The following is a 22,629-nucleotide window of genomic DNA, read 5'->3' on the forward strand; positions in this document are numbered from 1 at the left end:
TAATGCAGAGTTTCATAAGTCTATATATGTTATTGCTCAGTTAGTTGCTGCTCAGGCTAAACGGAATGCATCTGATAGGTTGTTTACTGAGGCCATAAAGGTTGTCCAGTTTATTAAGATGAGTCCTCCTACTTTCACTGGCGTAAAAGTAGAGAAAGATCCTCAGGCTTTCTTAAATGAAATAGAAAAGATATTTCAGGTAATATAGGTTACTAATATGGAAGGTGTGAACTTTACAGCTTATCATCTCAAAGATGTTGCATACAGTGGTATGAAAAGTGGGATAGTCATATAGAGGAGTCAGTTTTATGGGAGGCCTTTTCTAATGCCCTCTTGGATCATTTCTTTCCTCAAGAGCTGAGGGAAGCAAAGATGGGGAAGTTTTTGAATCTCAAGCAGGGGAGAATGACTATCAAGGAATATGCCTTGAAGTTCAATCAATTGTCAAGGCATGCTCCTGTAGTACCCCAAAAATCCAAACCAATGCTAGAGTCATGTTTCAAGATTATACATAGTAAATTATGGTTCTTTGATAGTTTTATGAGTTAGTTTGATGTATATTAAGGTCTCAAATAACTCTCCTCTATTAGACGAATCAAAAGATTTCTTACCGATTGAATTTTTGATAAGAATGTTGCTTTAAGCAACTTCAAATGCGCATATCTTTTTCTTTATTAAGAATTTTCCAGTTCAAGACCCACCAAATGATAGGAAATTGAATTAGCTTTCCAAGATTACAATTTCACCCAAATTTGACACTCGAGTGAGACGTTAATGCATTTTTAGTGTGAAACAGTAGCCCAATGTGATAAGGTCGCATCATGGTGATGGCCAAATTCACTTTTGTCATTTTCCAGTGTGCCATCGCGATAAGCATCGCATTGCGCTGATGTGCTATTTAGCGTTCATCTTTTTCTTGAGAGGCACCACGACGACGATGCGTTGCGACAAGTTCTAGTTCACAGTGGTCAGTTTTCCAGTGGCCCGAAGAGATTGCACCGCATTACGCCGGGTAGCAAAATTGGGATTTTGAGTTCAGTTTTGCATTTTTAATTTGCAAGTACATTTAAGTCCTTTTCCCTTACCCCATTCAATCCAAACACGGGATTTAAGTCTCAAAGAGCACTAATTGCTCATTATTTTCACAATTTACCCAAATTAAATTAGCTCTCTTTCAAGAACAAAAATCCTTCTCTTCAATGTTCAAGATCAAAAATCAAGTATCATCATCAATTCTCATGAATTCATCAACCCTAATATGTTAAGTGTTCATTCATAGGTCCTTTTTACCCATAGAGTCCAAATATCAAATTTTAAATTCAAAGTTGTGATCTTTACAAGAAATTTTGATTTTTAATTATGATTTTAACCATGAATTCCCATGAATTGAAATTCTATACCCTGTTTACATGAAATTATTGCTGTTATTGAACCCATATGTTCAAATAGTGTTATTCGCTGATTTAAATCATAATTAGTGATATTGATGTTGCAATCATGCCATTCCTATAAGCTTTAAACTACTCCCATGCTTAGCTTAAATAGCGAATATCAAGTGTTTGATGAAATAGCTACAAGAATGAATTATGAATGATGCTTTCATATTATGTCCCCCAAGTTGTAGTATTATTTTACTATTACTGCTATTGAGTCCTGGGGTTATAAATACCCGAAATCATAGCTGTTTACTTTGTCTCAGTACCTTGAGATTAGCTTCAGAAGATGTTATGAGCATTATTAGTTCAGTCAGTTATCATAATCAGTTAAACTTAGAACATTTTAGTCTTCCGAGTCAGCTCAGCTGGGAGTAAGATTTAGCACTGAGTGAACCCAGAGATGGGGGCTTACCTGCCATTTGAGGGTGTGACCTTTAGTAGCAGTCCCTATATTCTAGAACTACGTAGCCAGCATAGGTTGAGATGTTAACCTGCCAATTGAGGTTTGATCTCATACGGGTACCTGCCAGTTGAGGGTAACCCTTACTCCATCGAGACAACTTTTAGAGGATCAATACAGCCAGTATTAGTACCCGTGGTACTGTACTGACACCCTTCCAACTGGCATCACAGGTTGGACCCTAAATTGCTCGTTGGGGCATGTCGGTTAGATAATAACTCCCATAGTCTCAGTCCAGAAATCAGGTTAATAATTTTGTTTCAGTTGCATGACCATAGCATACAGATATCAATTATTCACTTATCAGATTTTAGTATTTTAGTTTACAGATTATATTCAGCATATGTTTATTATTGGTCACATATTCTTAGTATTTATAGATTTCATGCATCTTCAGTACTTACAGATTTCATACATTCTATTCAATATTTCATGTTATTTATTCAGTTAGTTATTATTCATGCACATGAAATTGTACATATCAGTCTACCTCATTTAGCATACTCGTACATTCAAAGTACTAATCGCATACTCTTTTCTTGCGCTATAATGTATCATATCATAGGTTTGGATGGTCAGTTCCCAGATCACACTTATACCTTTTAGATTATCAGCCGTAGCAGTGGTGAGTCCTCATATTTTGAGGACAGGCTATTTTTATTTTTATGTTTTTAGTTTAGTAGTTAGATGGAGTTAGTTGGAGCCTGTCCCATCAACTCTTATACAGTTAGTTTAGAGGCTTTTGGATATATCAGAGTTTTAGTTGGTTCTCAAATTTCAGTTGATATTTTTAGACATCTTATCAGTATTATCAATTTTATCTTATAGACTTTATCAGATTTATGACTCAAAACCTTATGGCATTCCTCAGTTATATTCCGCATATTATCTCTTGATATTAATTTTAACTTAGTGATCACAGCAGATACCAGCTCATGGGTTATCTTGTGGTCCCTCAAGACTGTAAGCATCATATAGCGCCCAGGGTGTACTTTCGAGATGTTACAACTCCTGATTTGGTGTCTGACATGAGGACGAGAATGAGGAAGTTCATTTTTAGGTTGAATCAGGATTTAATCCTGGAAAGCAAGACTGCTTTGCTGATTAAAGATATGGATATTTTGAGGTTGGTTGTTCATATGCAGCAAGTGGATGATAAGAAAACAGACAGGCAGAGTTTGGAGATAGGCAGGAAGAAAAAAGTAAGTTTTCTAATCAGGGAGGTGCTCAGTCACAAGGTTGTCGGGATGGCGGCAAATGGCAGAAAAAGAAGTGAAGGAGTTTTGGTAATTCCCCTTACTTGATACAGTCGGGTGATAGGCTTCTGTAAGGTGGTGATAATTTTCGAGCACAGGGTGCCCAATCTCAGGCGAGCATAGTCATTCAATTTCTTCCTGCCCTCAGTATCAATTTTGTCCTCGTCCTCACCTAGGATATTGTGACAAGGGGAGGGATAAGTGCTTTAAATACGGCTAGCTACGCCATCTTCTTAGGAATTGTTTGGCTAATAAGGTTGCTACAGGAGTAAACAAGGTTCTTGTGGCTTCATCTTCTGCTTCTACACCTGGTGGTGTTGCATCTGCATCCGTTACTGCTCTTGGTTCTAGTGTTGGCTAGAATAAGTTGTATACTCTTGCATCTCGACAGGAATCTAAGACATCACCTGATGTCATTACTGGTACGTTACAACTCTTTTCTCATGACGTATATTATTTGCTTGATCTAGGGTCTACTCTCTCTTATGTAACCCCATATCTGGCTATCTGTATTGATTTTAATCCTGAGATTATTTTAGATTATTTTTCTATTTCTACCCCGGTAGGTGACTCAGTTATTGCTAAGAGAGTCTATATGAGGTGTGGTAGCTATTGGTAGCAAGTAGACCTTGGTGGATCTGTTTGAGCTGGATATGGTGGATTTTGATGTTATTCTGGGGATGGATTGGTTATATTCTTATTACGTATCCTTTGATTGTAGGACCCATAAGGTTATCTTTAGGTTCCCTGGTGAATCGGTTATAGAATGGGAGAGTGGTTCCATAGCTCCTAGGGGGAAGGTTTATTTCTTATCTTACAACTCGGAGATTGATCTCTAATGGTCGTCTCTATCATTTAGTTCGGTTCAAATATTCTTACTTGGAAGGCCCCTTCTTTATAGCCAGTTTTGATGGTTAATGAGTTTCTCGTGGTCTTTTCGAATAATCTTCTTGGTGTTCCTCCGGATAAGGAAATAGAGTTTTGTATTATTTGATTTTAGACACTCATCCAATTTCTATTCCTCCGTATAGAATGACTCCGACTGAGTTGAGGTAACTCAAGGTGTAACTTAAGGATCTTCTATATAAAGGGTTTATTCATCTTAGTGTATCTTCATTGGGTGCACTGGTGTTGTTCGTGTGCAAGAAAGATGGTTCCCTTTGGATGTGCATCAACTATAGGCAGTTAAATAAGGTAACAGTCAAGAACAAATAGCCTCTTCCAAGGATTGATGATTTGTTTGATCGATTTCATGGTGCCAAGTTCTTTTCTAAGATAGATCTTCTATCTGGGTATCATCAGCTTAAGATTAGGGAGGTGGATATCCCTAAGATGTCTTTTCATACTCAGTATGAGTATTTTGAATTCTTGGTGATGTCATTTGGATTGACTAATGCCCCGACGACATTTATGGATCTAATGAATAGATTTTTTCGATAATATTTGGATCTTTTTGTCATTGTATTTATTGATGACATTCTGGTTTATTCGAAGAGAGGTGGATCATACTAATCACCTTCGTGTAGTGTTGCAGACCTTAAAGGAACAACAGTTGTATGCCAAGCTATCTAAATATGAGGTTTGGTTGAACGCTGTGACTTTCTATGGTCATATTATTTTTAGCGAGGGGATTATAGTTAATCCGTAAAAGGTTATTATGGATAAGAGGTAGCCTATACCCACGACTCCAACTGACATCTGGAGATTCTTGGCTTGGCAGGGTAATATAAACGATTTATGGAAAGTTTCTCAACTATAACTGCTCCTTTGACTAAGTTGACTCAGAAGAAGGTCAAGTTTTCTTGGTCAGATACTTGTGAAGGGAGTTTTGATAGGTTAAAAGATAAGCTCACTTTGGCTCCAATTCTGACTTTGACGGAAGGTAATGATGGGTTTGTGTTTTATTGTGATGTATCTCAGGCAGGTCTTGGTTGTGTTTTGATGTAGCATGGGAATGTAATTGCCAATGCTTCTAGGTAGTTGAAGGTGCATGAGAAGAACAATCCTACTCATTATTTAGAGCTATTGGCAGTTGTGTTTGTTTTGAAAATATGGTGGCATTATCTGTATGGTGTTCACGTGAACATCTTTTCTAATCATAAGAGTATATAGTATGTACTCACTCAGAAAAAGCTTAATCTCAAGCAGAGGAGATGGCTTAAGCTTCTCAAGGACTATGATATGAGTCTTCACTACCACCCAGGTAAGCTAACGTGGTTGTTGATGCTCTTAGCAGGTTGACCATGGGGAGTTTGGCTCATTTGGAGAAAGGAAAGCGAGAATTGGTGAAGGATGTCCATCGCTTAGATAATCTTGGTGATCGCCTCTTGGACTTCGCGAATGGTGGTGCAATGGTGTAAGAAGTAGTTTGATCATCTCTTGGGGTAGAGATAAGGAGAACCAAGTGTTAGACCCTGTCTTGGTAAAAATCAAGAGTGATGTTGGTAGGAAAAAGGTGAAGGTGTTTGAGATCAGTGGTGATGGTACTTTATGGTATCAAGGGAGGTTGTGTGTCCCTGATGTCGATGGGTTACGACAAAGAGTTTTGGCTTAGGTGCATAATTTGTGTTATATTGTATATCTCGGATCGACAAAGATGTATCATGATCTCAAGGAGATCTATTGGTGGAACGATATGAAAAGGAATGTAGTTTATTTCATGGTCAAATGCATGGTTTGTCAACACGTTAAGGTTAAGCACATGAGACCTAGTAGGTTTTAATAAAAAATTGATTTTCCCGGATAGAAATGGGAGTGATCTTTGTTACCGGTCTTCCTCGGTCTCAAAACCAATTTGATTTGATTTGGGCCATTATAGATAGGATGACGAAGTCTGCTTACGTGGTTTAAGTAGTGGAGGGTAGACAGGGGCACAGATGCAGATCCCAAGAGTGGGAAGAGTTTGCTACTACTTTTCTAGATAGATTTTTCCCTTAGAGATGAAAGAATCCAAGGTGTTAGAGTTCATCAATCTCAAGCAAGGCAACATAAGTGTGAAAGAGTATTCCCTCAAGTTTTCTCAGTTATCCAGGTATTCTTCCCATAAAGTAGCAGAAAATAGGTCCAGAATGAGCAAGTTCGTGTCTGGGGTATTAGAGAGTGTGGTTAAGGAGTGCGGAACTGCAATGTTGATTAAGGAGATGTATATATTCAGGCTCATGGTCCATGCTCATCCGATCGAAGATGATAAGAATAAGGAGAGAGAGACGGAGAATAAAATGGCTAGAACAGGTAGCTTTAATTTTACTTAGCCTAAGTCAGAAAACGGTAATCATTCCTAGTTCCATCCAAAGTCTTTAGTTCTAGCTCCGTCCTTCCAGTGCTCCAGTCCCTAAGTTCAGAAATGGTAACAAAGATAAGGCACCGGGCTCTAAATCTCAGGGTAGTGTCAGCAGTGCTCAAACGAATCCTCTTTGTTAGAAATGTGACAGAAACCATAAGGGTGTCTGTAGGGTTGGCAGTGATGTATGTTTTGAATGTGGCAAGCCAGGCCATAGAATTAGAGATTGTCCTAAGTCAGGTTCTTAGAGTCAATACAATCATCTCCCCGCTCAATCCCTAAGTTCATAAATGGTAACAAAGATATGATGCCGGGCTCTAAATCTCAAGGTAGTGTCAGCAATGATCAAATGAATCATCTTTGTTAGAAATATGGTAGAAACAATCAGGGTGTCTGCAGAGTTGGCAGTGATGTATGTTTTGAATATGCCAAGCCAGGCCATAGAATCAGAGATTATCCCAAGTCAGGTTCTCAGAGTCAGCACAATCGTACCCCAGCTTAGTCCGGTCACCCGAATCAGTAGGTTGCTGCTTCTAATGCCACTAGTGGGCATCACCCAAACAGGCTTTATGCACTCCAGTCCCGACAAGATCAGGAAAATTCTCCTGATGTGGTCACTGGTACATTATAGGTTTTTTGTTTACATGTTTATGCCTTATTATATCCAAGAGCTTCTCTGTCTTTTGTAACTCCTTATATAGCAGTCAACTTTAAGATCAAACTAGAAATCTTAACAAAACCTTTCTTAGTCTCTACCCTAGTGGGTTAGTCTATCATAGCCCGATGGGTATACAGGAACTATTCGGTTATGATATCTCAGAAAGTCACTTCAACCGACTTAGTAAAGTTAGAGATGATGGATATCGATGTCATTATCGACATGGATTGGCTCTATTTATGCTATGCCTCAGTTGAATGTAGAAACAGAATTGTTCATTTTCAATTTTCAAATGAACCAGTCCTTGAATGGGTGGTAGTACCACAGCGCTTAAGGGTCAGTTGATTTCATATCTTAGAGTGAGAAAATGATATCCAAGGGATGTGTCTATCATCTTGTGCGAGTCAAAGAATCTAGTTCAGAGACTCCTAGTCTTGAGTCAGTTCCAGTAGTAAATGAATTCTCAGATGTGTTTCCCGGAGTTCCTCCCGTATGGGAAATTGACTTCGAAATAGACCTTCTTCCAGACACTTATCCCATATCTATTCCACCATACAGAATGGAACCAGATGAACTTTGAGAGTTAAAAGAACAATTAAAGAACATTTTAGACAAGGGGTTCATCAGACCCAACATTTTCCCACGGGGTACACCAGTCTTATTCATGCGGAAGAAAGACGGTTCTCTCAGAATGTGTATAGACTACCGTCAGTTGAACAAAGTCACAATCAAGAATAAATACCCACTTCCTAGAATTGATGACTTTTTTTTACCAACTTCAGGGTGCCAGTTACTTTTATAAGATAGACCTCAGATCAGGATATCATAAGCTCAGAGTCAAAGAATATGACATTCTAAAAATAGCTTTTCGAACCTAGTATGGTCACTTCGAGTTTCTATTCATGTCCTTTGGTGTCACTAATGCCCCAGTAGCTTTCATGGACTTAATGAATTGTGTGTTCAAGTAGTACTTGGACATGTTCGTTATAGTCTTCATCAATGACATTCTTGTCTATTCTCATAGCGAGAATGATCATGCAGATCGCCTCAGAATCATACTTCAGACTCTCATATCCCATAAGCTGTTCGCCAAATTTAGTAAGTACAAATTTTGGCTAAGGTTAATGGCATTCCTTGGTCATATTTTTTCTAGTAATGGAATTAGAGTTGATCTTCAAAAGACCAAAGTAGTGAGAAACTGGCCTAGACCCATTTCTTTATCAGATATCAGAAGTTTTTTGAGTTTGGCTGGCTATTACCGTTATTTTATTGAAGGATTTTCATCTATTGCATCCCTCATGTCCAGATTGACTCGAAAGAAAGTCAAGTTTCTGTGGTCAGATTCTTGCAAGAAGAGTTTTCAGAATTTGAAGATTCGACTCACCTCAGCCCTAGTTCTAGCATTACCAGATGGTTCAGATGGGTTTGTCATGTACTATAATGCATCCAGAGTAGGTTTGGGTTGTGTCCTCATTTAGAGGGGTAAGGTCATAGCCTATGCCTCTAGATAGATTAAACCCCATGAGAAGAATTACCCTGTTCATGATCTTGAGTTAGCAGCTGTAGTGTTTGCCTTAAAGATTTGGAGGCATTATTTGTATGGGGTGCATGTTGATGTGTTCACAGATCATAAAAGCTTACAGTATGTGTTCTCTCAAAAAGATTTAAATTTGCGTCAAAGAAAGTGGTTAGACTTATTGAAAGATTATGATAGGAATGTTCTGTATCATCCGGTCAAGGCTAATTTAGTGGAAGATGCTCTCAGTAGGTTTTCTATAGGTAGTGTTGCTCATGTTGAGAATGGCAAGAAGAAGTTAGTTTAGGAAGTTTATCAGCTTTCCCAACTAGGTGTCTGCTTAGTCAATTCCGCAGAGGGTAGTGTGTAGGTTCAGAATAGTTCAGAATCATCTCTGGTTTTTGAAGTGAATGAAAGGCAGGACAGAGATCCCAGTCTAGTTAAGATGAAATAGTCAGTCAGAGATCAGAAAGTAGAGGTTTCCTCCCAAGGAGGAGATGGTGTGTTGCGTTTCCAGGGTCGGCTATATGTGTCAGGCATAGATGACTTGAGGCAACGAATTCTTGCAAAAGTGCATGGTGCGCATTACTTGATTCATCCAAGATCCACTAAGATGTACCATGATTTGAGAGAGATCTATTGGTGAAATGAGATGAAAAAGGATATCGCAGAGTTTGTAGCTAAGTACTTTTTGTATCAGCAGGTTAAGATTGAGCACCAGAAGCCTAACGGGTCCATACAGGAGTTCAGTATTCCCACATGGAAATGGGAAGAAGTGAACATAGACTTTGTGATGGGTTTGCCTCGTACTCATCGTCAACATAATTTGATTTAGGTTATCGTAGACTGGATGACCAAATCCACTTATTTCTTAGAAGTTCACACTTCCTACTCAGCCGAGGACTACGCCAAACTCTATATCAGAGAGTTGGTCAAGTTACACGAAGTCCCAATATCCATTAACTTAGATAGAGGTACCCAGTTTACCTCTTACTTCTGGAAAGCATTTCAAAAGGGTCTTGGTACCCAAGCTTACCTCAGTACAACTTTTCACCCTCAAACAGACGGTCAAGAAGAAAGGACCATTCAGACTCTAGAAGATATGTTAAGAGCCTGCGTTGTTGATTTTAAACGTAGTTGGGATAACCACTTACCTTTTGATCGAATTAGTATATAATATTAGTTAGCATTCCAGTATTCAGATGGATCCGTATGAGGCTCTTTATGGTAGGAGATATAGATCTCTAATTCTTTGGTTCGAGGTAGGTGAGGCCGCAGTTGTAGGGCCTAATTTAGTATTGATGTCTTAGATAAGGTTCAATTGCTTAGGGCAGCCCATAGCCGATCGAAATCGTATGCAGATGTGAAAAAAGATCTTGAGTTTGAGATTGGAGATTTTGTGTACTTGAAAATCTCTCCCATGAAGGGAGTGAAGAGGTTCGGCAAGAAGGGGAAACTCAGTCCCCGATATGTCGGTCCTTACAAAATTCTCAGTCATTTCAAAAAGGTAGCTTACGAGCTTGAGTTGCCTTCAGATCTAGCTTCAGTACACCTAGTATTTCACGTCTCCTTGCTAAAGAAATACATTGGTAACCCAGCATTCATAGCCCCCTTAGAGGACTATATAATTAGAATGATCTCTCTTTTGAAGAGGTTCCAGTCCAAATCCTTGATCGTCAGATTTGCAGACTGAGGAACAAGGAATTTCCCTGGGTCAAAGTTCTTTAGCGAAATCAGTATGTTGAGGGAGATACTTGGGATGCAGAAATCGATATGCAGACCTAGTATTCTCACCTCTTCTCTGTGAACTCAGACTCAACTTAAGGTAACAGTCTTCCTTAGATTCACTCAGTTCCATGTTCAGTTATAGTTACAAACTTAGTATCAGTACCATGAATATCATCTTCATGGCAATCATGCATTCATGAATCAGTTCAGCCATGTACTCATGCTGCAGTATGCATATTCAGTATGAAAATTCATTTTATCAGTAGTTTCAGTCATATAATCATGCTTCAGTTGTGCATGTTTAGTTTGTAAACTCAATCTATCAGTATTTCTCTGCTTAATCAATCTCATTTGAGGACGAATGTTCCCATGGGGGAGATATTGTAATACCCCATATTTCTCTAGCTTAGTTTAGCTCTCAGTACACTAGTAATTCTATATAAATTTTTCAAAATGCTCAGAATTTTTAAGTTTAAGACCAGCCATTATGTAGGAAATTCAGTCAATTTTTTAACGATATAACTCGAGTGAGAAGTTATAGCATTTTTAATAAAACAGTGGGCGAAAGTGTGTATCTCCGCGTCGCAGTAAGTGCAAATGGTAATTTTCAGTTTCCAGTGGTCCATTGCGATAACGGCATGTTGCGCCAAGGGCCATTTTCAAAATTGTCATTTTCCAGTGAAGCTTTGCGATTTCATCGCTTCACGCCAAGGACCAAATTTGCATTCAGTGAGGCACCGCGTCATGCCATCAGTCCATTTTCTAGTTGTCCATTTTCCAGTGAGCCAGCGTAATTTTACCACGTCGCACCGGAGTGAAGAAATGAGATTTTCAATTTTCATAATTTTATTTTAGGGACCATTTGGTCAATTCTCAAAATCCCTAATCAGCCTAAACACGAGATTTATGCCCTAAATAACCTAATTAGTGTTTATTTTATTAAAGTTTCCCCAAAATCAAGAGCTTTCTCTCAAATACAAAACCCTAGCTTTAAGAAATCAAGAACAATTCTCAAGAACTCCTTCAAGAACCTTCAAGAATTAATCTTCTCCGGTATGTTAGGTGTTCATCTATGGGTTCTTTTCTCCCATAGAGTCCAAGAATACCTTTTTAGAACTACAAGCTTATTGATTCATGATTTACATGCTTAAATTGGATTGTATTCATTTTTATGATATTATTTGGGTTTTCAATTCGTCATTAATTATAAGTTTCATGAAATTAAAATAGTATGTATGATGAATAATATGATTTACATGTTAAACCCTTGAATTTACAATTAATTATTGTATCCATGATGTTCATGTGTTTAATAATGTTATGTGAAATAATCATGTTCCCTAAGTGTTTGATAAAATGCTCATGTGAAGAGTGGAATCATGACATGTCATCATGTGGTCCCATTCATGTACAAGTTCATGTATCCCAAGTGTTGGAAAAAATGCCTAGGTGGATGTATTTTTTACAAGTATCTATTGTTATGCTTCTCAAGATCATGTCATGCTTTACTTTCCATGCTATCGAGTCTTGGGGTATTCAACACCCGAAAATCTAGTTATTTACCTAGAGCTACAGAATAATCTCAGTAATGTCACGAACAGTAGTACTCAGTCAGTTATAGAGCTCAGTAAAACTTAGTATCATTCCAGTTCAGTTTAGTATAATAATCAGTGTCTTCAGTTGGGAGCAGCATTCAGCAGCGAGTGAACCCAAAGATGGGGACTTACCTGCCAATAGAGGGTGTAATCCTTAGAAGCAGTCCTTCTATTCTAGAACTACGTATCCAGTATAGGTTGAGATATCAACCTGCCAGTTGAGGGTTGATAAGGTGTTTTACCTGCCAGTTGAGGGTACCACCATTCTCATTCAGGGCACCTGCCAGATGAGGGTGACTCTTCAGTTTGTCCTTACCTGTGGCATGGTACTGACACCCTTTCTACTTGGGTTACAGGTTGGACCCCAGTTATCTTATTTTAGGCATGTTGATTAGATAATTACCTCTCACAGTTTTAGTTTCAGTCGCAGTATAGAACTCAGTTCAGTTCTACAGAACCAGGACTGTCAGATACAGTCAATCAGTATCAGTAATTTATTTATCAATAATCTCAGATATCAGTTAATCAGTATCAAAAATCAGTACTCAGTTTCAGTAAAAGCTCAGATATAGTATACATGTATATGCACAGTATTGCATTGCACACTTAGTATTTTACAGTAGTTTTAGTTATCCATGTATTCTTATTTAGTTAGTCTATATCATTCAGTCAGTTACCATTCATACATTTTAACCCCTGCATTCAGCCTTACCTTATCTAGCATACTAGTACATTCCACGTACTGACGTATACTTTCTCTTTGTGCTATGATGTCTCATGTCATAGGTTCGGATGCTCAGGTTCCTGACCGTGCATAGACAGATTTAGATAGCAGAAGTAGATTCAGTAGTGAGTCCTCTTTTATCAAGGATATGTTTTCATTTCAATATTTTCATTTGCTTCAGTATTTCAGTAGTCAGAGTTAATTGGGGGCTTGTCCCATCAACTCCACTTCTAGACAGTTCAGTTAGAGGTTTTTCAGACTAGACTAGTTCAGACAATATTTAGTTTTTCAGATGTTATTATTCAGTTTTTATATTCATCAGTATTCAGAATATGAACCTTATGGCATTTCAGCCTAATTTCCGCATTATTGCAGTATTATTATACAGTGTTCACAGCAGGTACCAATCATGGGTTAGCTTGTGGTTCTTCGGGGTCGTAAGCACCATGTGGCATCCAGGGTACAGACCCGGGGTGTTACACAATCCTATAACAAAAGTTAAAGCAGTCACAAAGAAATTTGATATTGCACCTATCCCCATCAAGAAAGTTGATTTCGCTGATGAGGTTTTAGTTCTAAAGTGGACAGATCCATAAGTTAACCGTAGAATGTTATTGCTGACTTGCAATATGAAGTCGTCAGTAAATTCTCCTATGAATGGACAGATCTAGTAGAATTAAAGGAATACATACTAAAATTTGCGGACTTGCAATATGAAGTCGTCAGTAAATTCTTCTACGAATGGACAGATCTAGTAGAATTAAAGAAATACATACTAAAATAATGTGGCATCAATGGTGAATAGAAAATAGGTTTCATACATAATAGGCATGTACTTATAAGATTGGAATAAGTGAAAGATTTCCTAACATGGTGTCTAAAAGTGCTTATTCCATCACAACAAAAGATGGAAATTATTCAAATGTGTCCTCTCCTTTATAATGCTAACTTTACGTTTAAGGAGGAAACCACACAAGTGTTAACCTGGATATCTTTTCTACACCTCTTACTGACCTTCTATGTTAAAGAATCCTTTTTTGCACTAGCATCTACTGTTGGAAAACCCTTGTATCTAGATTTAGCAATTATTAATAAAACAAGACCAAGTTATGCTAGAGTTAAACTATAATTAGACTTATTGGTTGAAAGACACCAAGGTAATGATGGAGATAGAGAATAAGGAAACCAAAGAAACCAGTAGTGTTAAAACAAAGATTAAATATGACACAGAGCGTACCAACTACAAAATTTACAAGTTATTAAGGGCATGAGGAGAATAAACGTAGAGTTTGTATTGAGAAGTGAGACAAAAAGTGGAGATACCTAATACAACAACACAACAGTTACAAGAACATCAATGGAATTACCAAAAAGTTGGATGGAGAAATAGAAAAAAAATATAGAATGACATCCAACCAATAGAAGATTCACAAAAAATAAAGATGTTATTTTGAGTGATAAGGATACAAAGATAGAAAAAGTACTAAACCATGTTCCAGAAATTATTTCTGAAAAGGATAAGGAAATGTTGAGTGTAGTCCCTACAAGAGAAGAAGTCAAGAATGCAGTTTTCAGCTTAAAAGGTTGTAGTGCATTTGGGCCATATGTGTTCTGAGGTATTTTCTATCAACATTATAGGAAAATAGTGGGATTGGATGTTTTTAATATGGTGAAAGATTTTTGTAGGTGACACCCTTCCAAAGTGTATTACCCACATAAATTTGGTTTTGATTCTAAAGGAGTAAGTAGACAACTTTATAGATTTCAAACCTATTAGTCTCAGTAATTTCATAAACAAGGTGATCTATAGAGCATTGCATGATAGGTCAAAAAAGTTTATGCCTAGATTGATATTTTGTAGCCAATCAAGTTTTGTCAAGCAAAGGAGTATTATAAAAAATGTCCTACTAACTCAGAAGATTGATGCAGACATCATATTGAGAGGTAAACCATCTAATGTGCTAATGAAGTTGGATATGCCAAAGGCTTATGAGAAGGTCTTATGGTTATACATGACTAAAGTAATGAGGAAAATGGGCTTCTCTGAGATCATTATAGACTTAATATGGAGGTTGGTGGCAAATAATTGGTACTTAACTATTATCAATGAACAAACATATGGGTTCTTTCATTCAACAAGAGGTTTGAAATAGGGTAACACCCTGTCACTTACTATATTTACCTTACTGCAAAGGTTTTGTAAAGAATTTTAAATACACTCTTTGAAGAGGGGTTATATAAAGGTTATGGGTTGCCAAAATGGAATAGAAACCTAAATCATCTAGCTTATCCAGATGATATAATGATCTTTAACTCTGTAAATAAATCATTCTTAGATTTTGTAATGGGGGTGCTTAAAGATTATCAAAAGATTCCAGGGTAGATGATAAATGGAAACAAGAACTCTTTTTGTATATATAAAAAGTTGGTAGGTACTTTAATGACTAAAGCTAAAGGTATTTCTAGTTTTAATCAAGGGAAATTTCCTTTTTAGTATTTTGGTTGTCACAAATTACTCATGTAAGGAAGATACAAGATTACTATAATGATTTGATCAAGAAGGTGAAGGGAAAACTTCAAAATTAGAAAGGTAAGCTCTTATCTTTTGGTGGGAAGGCAATCATGATTAATAGTGTATTGCAAATATTCTACTTTATCTTTTATATGTCGTGGTGCCGCCTAAGTTTATCTTTTATGAACTTCATAAAATGTTTCATAGATTTTTATGGAGTAACAAAAAAAAAAGTAAGAGTAAGCACTGTGTGTCTTGGAACAATATGTGTTTCCCCAAATAAGAAGGAGGGGTAGGATTCAAAGATTTATTTGACATCTCATAACTATGTTTTTCAATCTATGGTAGATTTTTAGAATCACGGTATCTCTTTGGACTGACTATATGTAGAATAAGTATTATAAAAAAACTTACTCCAACTATAGTGCAGTGGAAAAGTGGTTCTCAAGTTTGAAAAATGATGCTGGAGGCTAGAGATACAATTGACCAAGAAATATAGTGAAAACCAACTGTTGGCTCTTCAAATATATGGTTTGACAATTGGACAAGATCGGGGGCTTCGTATTAGGTTATGAATCCTATATGTTTGACTGATGAATATGTTGAAGACATTGAGTCTTTTATGACAGAGGATGGATGGAATGTATAGAAGATGAAAGACGTTATGCCAAAGAATATTGTGTAGCACACTGTGGAAAATATAACTAGTTGTAAGGAGGCATCACCTTAGGATATCCCTTAGTGGATGCCAACTACTAATGGAAAATTCATAGTAGGTAGTGCATATAAACTGGTTAGGCACAAAAATGGTAGCTTAGAGAATTGAAAGAAGATTTGGAGTAAAAGGTTACCTTTTAACAATAGTTTTATTTTATGGAGGTTGCAAAAGTTCAAGATTTCTATGGATGATATACTTCAGGGATGTGGAATTAACTTGGTATATAGATGTAGGTGTTGTGTGGAACCTCATTTAGAAATTGTTCATCATTTATTTATCTCATGTGGTTTTTTCCTTCAGGATATGGGAGTATTATGCACTACTGCAGGTGTAAAAGAGCCCTTTAATCAGTGTCATCTGACATTTTCTAAATGATAGAGCAGTGAAGTAACTAATAGACTCAATTCTATTGTGCATACAGTCCCTAGGCTGGTAATTTCTATGTTGGAAATTGTGAAAAAGGAGAAACAAAATTAATCATGGTGGATTTATATCTTTGAATAGGGTCATACATGAGATTAATTTGAATCTTCATAACTTGACCCTTATCAGATACCATTGGCTAAAACTAGTTCCAACTAATTGGCCTACAAAATTATAGGCCTCGGTTGAGGTATATTGGGGTGATATGGAAAAGGCCTTATTAGGCTTGGTTTAATCGTAGTTTAGATGGCACACCAAGGGTGTATTTACCCTTTAGGTAATTTTTCATATTTTTGCTTATTTTCTTCATTAAAACTTTTTTATAGCTTCTCCAAGGCATTTATGACTTGTTGAGACTGACAGTTCAGTCACTAGGCAGTCCGTTTGGTTTTTAGAACCAAATCTCAGTTTAGAAGTCTTCCTTGGTTCCAACTAGACATTGGGCAAAAAATGTAGTAAAATGATCTTGTATGCAAATTTTGATTGTGTTAGCATCTCTAAACTATCGATTTTAGGTTAGGTAGACCTTTGGTTTGGGTCCTGAGGCACCCAAGTTTATTTCGACCTATTGGTCAGAAAGTTAAGAAAATGAATTATAGTTGTGGGATCCACATTTCATCAAAACGACCTCGGATAGAAAATTCAAGTGTGTCATCACATTTGGAATGTCGAATTTGGTGTGGTAACACACTTCATTTGCATATACGAGATTCCAAATGAATCTCGAGCACTCAATTGAAGTCCATTCCAGACTCTGGTGCACTGTGATAGCCATAATATTTGTCGTGATTGCGACTCATTCATGCGGGTATATATGCCGTGATTGGTTATTGATGGTCCCGATTGTGACTCGCGTAACATAGGAGAGGTACCACGATCATAGAACCTCAGGTCGCGATAACGACTCCCGAGTACCTGGACTGGGTATAAAAGGACCCTTTTTCCACAATTTTAGCCATTCTTCATCACTTCCTTGAGAGCTAAAAATCCTAAATAGTGTGAAGGATTAAAATTGAAGCTTGTTGGTGATTAGGAAGCTATATTAACATTTATTTTTGCGATTATCTTTTGATTTGAGGTAAGAATTCACCCTTTTCTTGGTGAAATTTCTTCATTTCTTTCTCAAATCCCCAAAACCTTGAGAGCTTGATTTTAGCCCCTATTTAACTTTATTTTCATCCATTTTTTAGGGTAGTGATTCCTTGAGCTTGATATTATGTTGGGTTGATTTCAAAAATGTGATTTCCGTACGTCGGACACACATGGGGTTTTGGTATAATTTTTGAATCTGAAGCACAACGTTGCAATATGGTTATCGTTATTCTCATGGTAACTTAACGAAAATGCTATGGATTTATCTATGAATATGCTATAGATCATACTTGGATAACTATCAATGATCCAATGATAAACTATCTTTATGCTAATGATAAGTCATTGAATATACTATTGGTAAGTCCTTGCTCATGACATTGCTTATGGTTATGATAATGCTAAGAAATTATGCTAGATCATCTAGAAAACATCCCTATCGATGAAATTGGCAATTGTGCCATAAATTATGTTAGAAGTCATGCTTATTGATTATATGGGAAGTTATGCTATTAATTATACTTAAAATCATGATGCTTGATTATATGATCACTTATGCTATTGATTTTGCCTCCAACTATGATGATGTGGCTACCAATTTGAGTTTGGATGTTATAATTAAATTTATAATGATACTCAATATGGCTGAAGGATAATTATGATGATATATTAATACCCAACAAGACCGGAGGATGATTATAATGATATATTTGATACCTAGCAAAGTCGGAGGATGTTTATGATGATGTATTATACCCGAAAAGGTTGGAGGATAATTATGATGATATATTGATATCCGGTAAGGTCGGAGGATCATTATGATGATATATTGATACCTGACAAGGACGGAGGATGTCTATGATGATGCTTGATACCCGACAAGGCCGAAGGATGATTATATTAATGTGCCTATGTGTACATATACCGATTCGAGTCTGGCTATGCCCTATGTATGGCTATTATTTACATATACTTATATGTAGTTGGGTATGGCGTCGATATTAGAAATATCATATATAGCCCGGAAGTGGTAAAAATGATAACTTGTGGACTTGTGAGAATTAGTGATAATTGTTGGTTAGTGATAAAGGATTATGAGGTGGTATAGTTGATGATTAGTGATAAATAAGGATTAGTGGTGGATATTGTTTAAGTGACTAGTCATGACTAGTTGATAATCGAAGATTTGTTGGTAAATTATGATTAGATAATCAATGATGTTAGTTGATAAATGATGGTTATCTAATGAATGGTGACTAGTGATTATCAATGATAAGGTTGTTAAATGATGGTAATATTATGAAATGTGGGTACATTGTTAAATGTCGGTAATTAACCGATTGATGATAATTGTGGGATGATGGTTAAATAATGAAATGGGTATTTGTAAGAAATGAATGGTTGCTTATCCTATCTTTGAGTGTACTCTCCATGCATATGAAAGTCTATAATGAGTTATTTATTTTCTGCACCAATTAGCGATGGGAGCCTATTTTGTAGTTTGTGATTGCATGTGTGATGCATTATTATTCCAATTTATTTACTTATATTGCAACGATGTTAGCATGTGTTGATGCCTTATGTTATATTGTTATTCCGATTAAATTACTTTATTATGTACAGAAGTATTAGAGACGATTTAGGTTTGTTTATGTACCTTGACTTACTTATGTTATCTTGTATTTTATCATACTTATATCATGATTTAGCTAAGTCGGCTGATGATGCCTACTGAATACCCGTTGTTTTGGTACTCATACTATGCTTCTGTACTTTTTTGGTGCAGATTCGAGTACTAGCTGTCGCCGTTGATCATTGATCGTGTTGTATTGATTATCCGGAGATACGATGAGCTCTTGGAGTCAGAGTCACCTATTTTCTTATATCCTTAGGTATTCAATCTTTTGTTATCAAGACAAATGTTGTTGAATATTCTAAATGGTTGAGTTGTATTAGCATTAGATGCTCTTGTCTAGCTCTACTAAGTGGGGGTAGTATCTTGTATTGATTGTTTTATCTATCTAGAACTTGTTTTCTTGTTTATAAGTGTGTAGTTTACTTTTGCCTATGACTGGGCATTTTCCACCAAGTTAACTCATTGTGTGTAGCTTCGAGTTATGATTTAATTTACCTATTGGCGGGATAAAGTAAGTTCCATCATGACTCATAAATCGAATCGTGACAGAGGGGTAATCATGGGCCAAGTTCAATTAATTTTTGTTTCATAAATGAAGAGGGTGATATACAGTATGCCTCATGTAAGAAAATAGGTGGCAACATAACTTTACTAGCTGAGATGTGGCAATGAAAGAAAGGCGCGAATTTTGTGTGGCATATCAATTTCTACCACTGATGCTGGAATCTGATTCATTAGCCCTTGTAAAAATGGTTAAAGGTGAATGAGAAAGCCCTTGGAGAATTGTTGTAATTATCATGAGAATTAAAGAACTTGTTGGAAAAGGACAAATACAATTTCAATACACATATAGAGAGGGTGCAAATTTTTTTAGCTAACTGGTGTTTTAGTTTGTAGGTATACAAAATTTTAGCACTTTTATGAAATTGCAAAGGAAAGAAAAAAGCATCATGCTACCGGACAAGCAACAAACACCTAAATTGAGAACATGAAGAATGCAGGAACAAGCTGAAAACAATAATAGATATAATAAACAATACTCCTAAGTTCAGAATTTTCAAATTATAAGGGAGGTTCAACACAATATGCAAGTTAATTTTTCAGTACACAGATGTAAGCTTTGATTTCTATCGAATTGAGAAGAAGACCAACACCTTTGATTCTTTTTATAGGTCTATTTAGTAGAAAACGCTCGTTTAAACTTTTATGAAGGTGGTATTAATCTCTTATGAGGTTCAGCCCTTTGTAGTGGAATAAATGAGAGTTGTATACTAAGAAACTTACAATCAAGTATAGTATCAGATTTGTCCTAGTTTAAAGCTAAGATGTGGCCTTGAGCTTGGAATTTGTTTCAATAAAAATGATTACACAACACCTGGTGAGAGATTTAGGTGACTTGAGGTGTATTCCCTCCAAAGCTCCAAGATAGTTCATCTTAAGCTTAGATCTGGACAAATCGATACATCACTGATTCATACATAAGATCTACTTATAGAAGAAGAGAATATTGGCACCTAAATGTGGAGACTTTGCTGGAGATGATGAAAAAGCAGCGGCCATAGATGAATGCAACATCCGCCTCTTCGCCTTTTTCCCTTCTAGATTTTTCCACTTTCCCTTTTTGTTTTTGGCTTTTTTTAATTTTTTCAGACATTACACTTTCTTTTTTTTTATTTTTTTTGTATTGGGATTTTCTTGCGCTAGACTTGATTTCATGTAAATATTTGATTTTTAACAAAATGGACCAATAAGCTTGTTTTTTTAAAAAAAAAATCTATCAAAAAGAAAAGGAAACAAATTGTTCCTAGTTTTAAATGTTGTATACTATTGGTAACCTTTTGATGGCCAAAATTAGTTAGACAATAAAAATGGATAACAATAAACTTTTTATTATTAATTTGTTTTTGTAGTTGTCTCTAATAAATTTCACCGTAATTAGATCTTCAAAGAATCCATAGTTGTATAGAAGTATTCATAAATACAATGCCCAATTTTATATTTTTATTTGTTCAATAAATGTTTTCTAATTTTCTCAGGCTTTGTTGGCTTAAATGTTTTGAAAATTATTTTTAAAATGAACTTATTTCCTCAAACTTAAGGAAAATGAATCAAAAAGTAAGAAAAATATTTTCCATAAGCTCTCTTTCAACCTCGCGCCCCTGCTTTCCATCATAACCCATAAAGTCTCGGGTATCGATTCTCGACACTAATGTGAGATTCGACTCTCGATCCTGATTCCCAATTCTCAACTCAAGAACTAACTTTCGACCTTGATTAGAGACCCAACTCCCATCCCGACACCAAGCTCCCAGCCCAAAATTCGACTCTCAACCCCAAACCAAGACACAAGATTTGGGATTCAACCTTTTCTCGAGAACTACTTCTAAATACGACATGAATCCATAATCCAGAACTAGACTCAGACTGAAAACTCGACTAGATCCTAAACTTGATTCGAGAACAACTCTCAAATCCAATTCGTTATCCAACCTCGAGATGGGAATAGGAATTTGATCACAACCCGACTCCTAATCTCCAACTCAGAATTTGATCTTGACCTCAACATAGGACTCGTCTTCCTACCCAAACCATGAATTAGGTCCAAGGTCAAAAGTCATGGGTCAGGCCTTGGGTCAAGGGTCGAGGTAGGGCATCGAGATCGGATCAAAAATCAAGGTCGAATCCAAGGGTTAGAGTCTAGGTCAATTTTGAGTTAGGACTTGATTTAAAAGACGAGATTGAGAGTTGAAGTCGGGTTCAAATCCTAGGTCAGGTGTCAAGTTTAGGGCTTATGGGTCATAGATTGAGAGTCAGAAGTTAGGGACGGTTTTTGGGTCGAGGGTCGGGGTCAGATCTCGGATCAGGAGTTGGGGTCGAGTCTTAAGTCAAATGTCGGGATCGGGTCTCTGGTCAAGAGTTAGAGTTGGAATTCGAGGTCGAGTCTCAAATCGAGAGTAGGTATCAGGAGTTTAGGTCGAGTCCCGAGTCGGAAGTAGGGTTCATATGTTTGAGTAAGATGTTAGGGTCGAGGTCGGGTCCCAGGATCAAGTGTCAAGGTAGGGTCTTAGGTCGAGTCCTTGATCAAGAGTTGGGGTAGGTTCTCGGATCAAGAGTCAAGGTCAGGTCCCAAGTCTCGTGTCGAAAGTTAGGGTCGGGTCTCGGGTTGGAAGTCGGGAGGGGGGGCCCGAGTTGGGTGTCTGGGTAGAGACTCGGGTCAGGAGTAGGGGTTGGGAGTCGGGGTCGAAAGTTGGGGTCAGAATTCGGGGTTGAATTGAGGCCAGGCTAAGGTCCCTGGTTAGGAGTTGGGATAGGTTCCTTAGCCAAGACTCATGGTTGGGTCCCAAGTTGGTCATTGGGGTCGGGTCCTGGATCCTATGTCAAGAGTTGGGGTCTAAGCTCTTTGTCGAGTCTGGTGTCATTAGTATTGCCTTAATGATACCTAAATACTCCTGGGGCAATATTTTCTTCTCACCAATCAAACACTAGAAAATAAATAAGAAATTGTCCTCCAATATAATATTCCTAGGAAAACATTTTCTTTGGTAACATACAAACCCTTAATCTTCACAAGTTTAGGAGCAACAAGCACATCAAT

At 37.0% G+C, this 22,629-nt stretch overlaps 1 protein-coding gene across 16 annotated transcripts in view; it reads right to left on the minus strand.

The window, feature by feature from the left end:
• LOC107847515 overlaps window positions 1–20,882 on the minus strand; it is a 37,306-nt gene extending 16,424 nt beyond the window's left edge. For 2 of the 16 annotated variants that reach the window (XM_016691812.2, XM_016691802.2), the window contains exons 1-2: window positions 20,549–20,762; window positions 20,410–20,481 (exon numbers count right to left, since the gene is read on the minus strand). In XM_016691812.2, coding sequence (XP_016547298.1) covers window positions 20,410–20,481; window positions 20,549–20,688 — 212 coding nt within the window. In that variant the 5' untranslated portion in view covers window positions 20,689–20,762. Of the gene's footprint in view, window positions 1–20,318; window positions 20,482–20,548 lie in introns of all 16 variants that reach the window. The other 14 variants (XR_001667545.2, XR_007053396.1, XR_001667542.2 and 11 more) reach the window with 13 other exon arrangements.
• Window positions 20,883–22,629: the final 1,747 nt, after the last annotated feature.

The sequence above is a fragment of the Capsicum annuum genome, chromosome 1, assembly GCF_002878395.1.
Source record: "Capsicum annuum cultivar UCD-10X-F1 chromosome 1, UCD10Xv1.1, whole genome shotgun sequence".
In the NCBI taxonomy this organism is placed as follows: Eukaryota; Viridiplantae; Streptophyta; class Magnoliopsida; order Solanales; family Solanaceae; genus Capsicum; species Capsicum annuum.